At 26.9% G+C, this 8,689-nt stretch overlaps 1 protein-coding gene across 1 annotated transcript; it reads left to right on the top strand.

Moving 5' to 3' along the window:
* Positions 1-2,333: 2,333 nt before the first annotated feature.
* LOC107169562 (uncharacterized) lies at positions 2,334-7,744 on the top strand. The gene is made up of 7 exons (XM_089230030.1): positions 2,334-2,417; positions 3,876-3,921; positions 4,020-4,093; positions 4,501-4,601; positions 4,671-4,755; positions 5,698-6,166; positions 7,656-7,744. The coding sequence occupies exons 1-7, from the start codon at positions 2,334-2,336 to the stop codon at positions 7,742-7,744; spliced, it is 948 nt and encodes a 315-aa protein (XP_089086156.1).
* Positions 7,745-8,689: the final 945 nt, after the last annotated feature.

Genomic DNA, 8,689 nt, shown 5'->3' with positions numbered 1-8,689 from the left:
AGAAACAGCCTTGAAGTGTGTACTTTCTCAGCTAATTTAAGTCAATTTGAAGAAAACTTTTTTGTTGTGGCTATATTATTATCTAATAGGTGTATATATTGAGGGGGATAGCATTTAAATATTTTAGGGGATTTGCCCTCTAAGTAACCACATAGTTGCACTTAAGTCTATGCCCATTGTAGTCTACAGTTTATTTACAAAGTTATTGCCTACCTGTTTACTCAAAAACATGATTTACAATAAACTTTGTTAACGTGGCCACGTGCAGAGTACCACTTTAATACACCATAACATAAGTATATAAATGTATACTTTTTAGTTATTTATGATTATATTGTTGTTGATCACATTTCTGGTTTTAAGCACAATTATTATGTAAACGGCAATTATATGTTTACACCCATAACATTTATTAACGACCATACTTTGTAGTTACATTTTTATCATCTAACTGTTTTAACTGATTTTACATTTTATTAGTTAACAAATTTAAATCATTACACATACTTTTCATGGTCTACCCGTTCAGAAAGTAGCCAGGTTGATATAATTTCTCCGATGAGTTGGATAAGGAAATAGGAAGTGTACTGCTTTAGAGTTCGGATACTTAAAGTACACTACCATAATTACGAATTAAAAACTCATTAGATTTGATACTTACTACGAACAGTAACTAGTAGACTACACGTTGAGCATAAAATAATTATTTAATTTCGGTGAAAGGTCGTTGAATTAAAACAAATAGGTAGTACGATTGTACGAATTGCAAACAATTGAAACCACTCGAATTTGTAATAAAATATTTCAGGAAATAATCATTTCTATATGCATAGACCATAGAAAATTTTACATATTGTTAAATTGTGTAAGTTTGTATACGAAAACATTAAATAATAGACATTAAAATATTTCCAATTTTTTCTTCAACTGTAATAATTTATTTATATACACGATTTTGATTTTTGAGTATTGTAGATAATATTGTACATATTATTTTATTTTATACAATAAAATACTTTGACTGATGATGATGAGATTCATAGATATAATAATCTATTAATCCCTTAACAGTTAAATGAATACAACAAAATAAATATGGAAATAACAAAAAAAAAAAATGTAATACAAAATATATATCAGCATATTATTGATTCAGTTCGTGTTATACAACACGTGTGAGATCGGGCATATTATTTAATCTTGGATGATTTTAAGACAGATAATTTTAAGAAAGTAGGATTAATATGGATTATATATTATTATTATTGGTATAAAACTTAATATTATTTACATTGTTATTGTTGTTTGGGTTTTAAGAATTTTACTTTTAAAATAGTTGAAATATTTCTTGTATTTTCGAATAATATTTTGTAGAGGTTAAACATTACAATAGGCAGACAATTTGTTGTCTAGTATAATGTATAATTAAATCAATTTCTTAAAAAGACAATAGTGTTCGGTGAGCATAAAATAAAAGGGGGATACATAATTTAAAAAGAGAAATCTAGTGCAATCAAAATATTACGTTATTTAAAGTGATTTGTATTTGTGTAAGATTTCGACATTTCATTACGAGTAAATAACAATCAATAAAATAATACAATTCCAGAATATAGTCTAAAATATCAGTTCATTAAATTGGTGAAATTATTGCTCACTTATATTGATATAGGTATACCCATGTACAATACATAATAATATATTTTTATATATTTAGTTACAATAGTACAATATTATTATGGTAGGTCACGATTTAATAATAGACATACAAACATACACAGGCGGTCAGACACAAATAATTGTTATGCTTGTACATTTATAGGTGAGTACGGGCACAATAATAATAATAATAATAATGTCATAAGTCGACCGCGGCTCGTTGACTGTAGCAATGAAAACCTGTAAACATATCATTTTTATTATTACGGCCGTGTGTCACGATGACTTTGAACGTGTAAAAATCCTCGCAAATATCTATTATAATATTATAGGCACTGAAAATCGTGGATATATAGTGCACTAACGTAGTATGATGGCAATGAGCTTAACGTACAATATTATGCGCGTAAAAACCACTTCATCACGTCCGGGGACCCAAAAATTCGTCAGCCATTGCCACAGGCAACAGACCTCTGTGAAACGACATTTATCATTTGGTTCATTGATAAAATTGTTATTTAGATATCATCGTAATTACAACATAATTCGTGATTTTTATGAACCAGTCACCGTAGTGACGATACTTAGTAATATTATAATAAAAACTTTAGGCACACATCACAATTTATTTTAACTATTATTTCGTTAACGTAATTTTACAACAGAAAACCAAAATGACATTTTATAATTATAATTTTTTATGTGTTCAGTCTTTCACATTAGAATTTGGAGTGGCAATTCTAACAGGAATTTTTACAGTAAGCGATTTGTATCTTTTTAGTTTACAATATTTTACTTAATTTTAGATTCTGAGCGGAGCGAGGAATGTTGTATTGATTTTACAATAATGTGTGTTTTTTTTGTATTTTTTTTTTGTGTCTGTCATCGCGTTTGGGGCAGTAAAAGTGCTTCGATTTTCGACTTCAGTATCTCGTTCAATCAGAAAATAAATCTAGTTGGGTCAAAAGTAAAAAATTCTTAATATTTTTCTAAATAATCAGGATAAACAAACTAGAAATTAAGGGAAAAACGGGAATTTTTACACACAATCAATTTTTGACAAAATCGATTTTGGTGTTTGATGTAACTTTAAAACAAATGACAATCGATACATGAAATTGTTACCGAATTATAAGTATTTTCTATCCACCATACAATTTTCAAAAAAAATCGACTTAAGTTGAACTATTTATAGTCATATGAAATTTTCGATTATTATTAGTTTTTGTTAAAATTAATATCGATAAAAATTAATATATTGGGTAGAAAAGCTTGAAAATTTAATACAAGGCATATTGTCACAATAACGGTTGAAAAATAAAATAAATTCATAATTACAATTTTTTTTTTATAAGGATTCAAAGTTTGAATTTTGACAAAAAACGCAAAAATCACGAAAATTCACAAATCATTTTAAGCTAGAAATTCATAAAACATTTTATTTTTAAATCTAAGATTTGAAAATTTAATTCAAGATTCCTTATAAGTTTGTTTATATTAATCAAAAAAAAAAAAAAGTAAAAAATGTCTACTAAAAAGTAAAATATTTTAATAAGTATTGATAATAATTAATAATAATCAATAATAATCTATAATATATCCTAGACAGATAAACCATCTCCGCTCAGAATCATTTTTCGTATACAATAATATGATATCATTGGATTCAAATTTAATTCCATCCATTACAGTAACCCATTTTTAACCTACTGTACAGCAGAGCAATATCCACTTTGCCACTTTTTTTTTTAAAGTTAAATTTAGGTACCATTTATGCCCATTTGGCAATTTCTATTTAAAAACTGTAGCTATGTGTGTTGATAGATATTTGCACCTACATAATATTGTACACTTTCATTCTAAACTTATGCCATTATATAGGTACATAAATAATATTTATCTCTCAAAAAATTTAATAAATTCTTTAAATAATTATTACTACATTCTAAGTTTTTAACTTAAATAACTTTACTTTTGGGACTTTTAGACCAATTACAAACTTCAACTGTGACGTTTGACTATATATAAGTCTGTTTTAACCTCTCATAATTTTTTGCTAAATATTTATTATACTATCTCATGTGTGAAGACATTGTAATAATTTGTAATATCTAATATCAATTTTATAAGAATTGAATACACAATATTAAATTTGTTTTTTTATTAATTAAATGTAATCATTTTTCCACTTAAAATAGATAAATTATCTATTCTAGATTTTGACATTGTTGATAGTTATGTTGAATGCATCTGAGTTATCAAGTATGATTTCAGGTTGGTAGATTTATATTTTTCACATATTTATATCATTATTGTTTAATATTCAGTACTAATTATAAATTCGTTTTTACATCATTAAGAGAATCCTATTGTTTTGGTAACCATATTCTTGTTACTACTTACTTGGGCCATGGCAATTGCAGGAGCTAATTCAGTAAGTTATAATATTGTTGTATCATTATAATGTGTTAATAACTATAATAGTGGACTAATAATCAGACTTAAAAATAAAAAAATAATATAAATCATAGTCGGAAAAGATAATAGAAAATAGATGAAGTATTATATCTACTATCATTGAATGAATTAGAATGTACAAGTTTTCGTTTAATGTTTTTGAATACACTTCTAATAAATGATTCAAATTCTAAAACTTCAACAATTTTTTAGTATAGTTACAAAATTATATTACATTAATATGATACTATTGTAATGTTAGGCAGGTGGTACATAAAATGATTGAATATTAAAACTTATTGGTACCTATAGCTAGATATAGATTGTAGTAAATAGTAGGCACTATTACCTCAACTAATCTATACTTATTCAATTTGACCATAGGGATCAAGAAAATTGATAGCTTTGTCAATTGTTATTTGGGCCATATTCATTATTGATTGGCTAGTTTTATCGTTATACTTTAGAATATTAATGAACAATACGTAAGATATTACCATACACTACTATCATCATCACAATAATATTAATACCGTTAAAATAATATTGTATAGAAATTTCTGCGTAGCGTTAACAACGAGATGTGCTCCATCTATGTGGCTTATCGGAAGCGGAGGAGGAGGCTATGAAAATAACGACGTAATGTATCAATAAAACTGTATTCCTCTTTATATATTTTAGTATTTTAATATAATTGTCTTAGAATTTTTAGAATTACAATACACACTGTAGTCATCGATGTTTGAATGTTTCCATTGTAGTATTAGATTCTGAGCGGAGCGAGGAATGTATTATACATTTTAAATTGTAATTGATTTTAGGTTAATTACCTTTTGTTATGTTTAGGAGCTATATGTTTACATAAACTATAAGAAAACAATTTAGCTTAGTAAAAATAATATAGAAACATTGTACCTACCAATTTATATAATTTAATTAAAATAGTGTCTGCGGCGGGAGCACAATTTTGCTGAATAAAGAAATGATTAGGAATAATTTCATTACCTACTAAATTCGGCTTTTGTTACGACGGTGAAATATATACATTCACAATCGTATATAAGCAATTATTTACCGTAGAATATTGGCTCCGTAAACTATGGTAACGTATTCAATATAGATATATTTATCGTTTGTATACAACAATATGAAAAATTCAAATACATAATATTATCACTCTAAAAACTGTTCGCAGTCGTTTGAATATAAGATAAAAAAAATAGTATATCTTTAATCTGCCATCAAAAAGGTACCAAAAAGGTAAAACGTACACAACTTTATAACATCATAAATTATAATTTTCGTATTATGTAAAAATTATATTTTTTTCTTATTGTGCCTACATTACTGTTTGTGACGGTAGGTCACTTTAAGTCACTTGTATTAACACTATATACACTATATTTTCTAATTATGTATACAAGTAACACGTTAAGTAGGTAGGTTAGTATAAGGTTGAGTTGTTTGTTGAATTTAAATAATTGTATTTGTAATTATTGTTGTAAGCAGGTAATTTTATACGTAGACCTAGAACAATATTATATTATGTATTATCACTTGAAAATTTTAATGAATTTTAAGACTTTGGATGATGAAAATAGTACGGATACAAATACAGAAAACAACGAATTATGGTCAATAATTGACTTACCAGAAGTAAATGTTAAGAATTTTCATCCGGTGAGGACGAATGTAGTCCCCATAGTAACCCCTGTCGTTGCTACTACTGCTAATACCGTTATTTCAAATCAAACGAGTATGGTGATTGATGTCAACAACGGGTGTGGATGTGAACGTCATCCGCGGACAACTACTGAAAGCCCACCAAGCGATTTAAGAACGCGCGTCATCGAGTATCGAAAAAATATGGCGATGTATCGTCAAACCGCGGAGGCTACAATACAACGTCGAAAGAAAAAAGAAGAGGAAAAAAAACAGGTAGCAGAGGAAGACTATGATGCTGAAGATGACGAAGATTCTGACGACTCTGAAGAAAAAAACAAAGCTGCAGTTGATCTCATAGACTATTTGACTATGGCAATTTTTTTGCGTAAGGTTCCACGTTCCACTATTTATTTTTTGTATACGTGAAGTTGCCAATCACCATATTGCACTAGCCGCCAAACTGGGGGGGCGTGTACACATTGCTGTGGCGAGCAGTTATTACGAAGTACAATTTTTATTTTAAAACTTAGAGAAAAAAATATTTGACCGGAAATCTTTATCTGTTAATCGAGTATCAATAACGGATAACCGATAAAGACTATAAATGTTTGGCCGCAGAGGGTTACTTAATCGTTTTATGTCACGTTATCTGTTTAATAATTCTTGTCTTATTCCGAATATTGTATAGAATATAGATAGTCAATATGTAAAGTACACCAAAAAAGGTGATCGATTCTTTACAATTTATAGGAGGGGGCGCGAGATTTTCGAAAATCTTTAAAGGGTGGCATAGAATAGGAGAGGTTGGGAACCATGCCATACTGAAATGATGATAATGATCACAATCGCACGTTAGTAATTAATGAGTGGTATATAAGCAGGGTATCTGGGTGTCTTGTGTTAGTATATAATGAGAAAACGAAAAAAAAATATGGTTGAAACCAAAAGCAACGATTTAGCAATATTATAATAAAACTTAAATACTAGGTTTATTATTATAATAAATTATTTATTTACATATTTTTGTCTTGACGAGATAGGTACCTAAATTTAAAAATTATAACAATAAAAAACGTACCGAAAAAATACTTAGAAGTTGTAGGTGTATACTTTGATGAGCTCAATATATTTTGCTAGGATTGGTAAATTTATTGTTCATTTATTTTAGTCCATTGTTTTTAAAAAAAATATCGATAATTTTGTTTTTAAAGTCGCCCCTTTAAAACTTAAGACTAGGAATATCGTACATTTTTTCTTTTAATTTATTGAAAAGAACTCTTCTAAAGTTTTAAATCTATATTATATTCTCAATTTTATTTGTGATAGTTGGTGATGTATGATTGCTCCAAAGTTAAAAACCAATTTTTTCACATTATTTTTATTGAAATATCATCTTTGCTATAAATTTAAAATTGTATTTTGAAATATTGTAATTATGCTAAAATTTTCAAAAATATATAAATAATAATTTTGTTGAATAATTCAAATTAGTATGATTCAGAAAGATTATTTACAAAAATCCAAAATTATGAAAATGAAAAAATATGCAGTTAAATACAAATCCGCGCTTTAAGTACAACTTATGTACTGGTACCTACTTTATATTTTTCACAACTCTTGGTGATTCAAATTTATTTGCTTGCCTTCTCAATATTTCAAACCTCTTGGCAAATCAAAACTCGATAATTCTAAATTGTTAAGAGTCCCTGCAACTTCAACTGTAGTTATTTATTGAATGTGAAGGTGAGGAAGAAGTTGGCAATTGTGTAGATGTATGGTAATAACTCATAACAGCGTAGAAGTATCAGAAGGATTATGTGACATTTTTTTTCAATTGAAATTAAGCCCTACTTATAATGCTATTTTTGTTGCAGTGCTGTTCCTGTATGCATTGCATGTACTATTGTCCTACCACAGTGAACTAAAACTTATTCGGGATTGTACATGTACAATTCTTACATAACATCACATGATTACTACGAAAAAGCAGCCATGAAACAATAGTACGTATTTTACCACATAATACATAAATATAGAAGGTGGCTGCAATGATAGAAGTCTTGACCGAAAATAACTTTATTTAAGTGAATAGGTATTAAAAAATAAAAATAATAAACATAATTGATTGTTTTATTTTGGCATGTAAAAATCACAATGGTTAAGGGGAAGATAAAATGAAATAGAATATAGAACTATGAAATTTGATATAGGTATTAGACATTGGTGATTGAATAAATGACTCTAATGGATATGCAAAATTTGAATTCAATCATTGCATACTTACGAAAAACAATTATAAGTTAATAAAGTGGCTCAATTTCTAAGGATATTTTTTAATTTATTTATATTATCTGCCAATATATTAATTTATATTTCTTATAGAATGGTCTATTGAAATAATTCTTGTCAAAAATTAGCAAATTATACCATAAATTATTGTTATTACTTATTGATTATTAACTTATAAATCAATACACACAATGGTAGACGATGTAAACTGGTTTATTGTATTAACTATCAACAGTTAGAATAAATATTTTAAAAACGACTTCGCGAAGAGAAAATAATATAAACATTTTGTAGTAAAACATTGCAATGCCCCATTATTGATACCTATTTATTTTTATTACAACGAAATTACTAAAATTTTTATTTTTTTGTATAAATGTACTATTTCATCAACATTTGAACTATATATGTATAAAGTACCTATTACCTATTAGTTTTGTAATTTAAATGTTTTTGGAATGTTGTAAGACAAACTCATAAAAACAGATATACATTTTCAAGAATTATTAGGTATAAATATAAATATAAAAATTTAATTTTAATTTTTAAGTTACAAATATGAAATAATTAGATAATTAGCAAATTGTCATGGTTTTAACAAAAACTTTCAGGATTTATC

The sequence above is a fragment of the Diuraphis noxia genome, unplaced genomic scaffold, assembly GCF_037042655.1.
Source record: "Diuraphis noxia isolate RWA-SAM2 unplaced genomic scaffold, SU_Dnox_SAM2 contig0001, whole genome shotgun sequence".
NCBI lineage: Eukaryota > Metazoa > Arthropoda > Insecta > Hemiptera > Aphididae > Diuraphis > Diuraphis noxia.
Note: the sequence above shows the minus strand (reverse complement) of the source record. Positions and strands in the feature narration are given on the sequence as shown.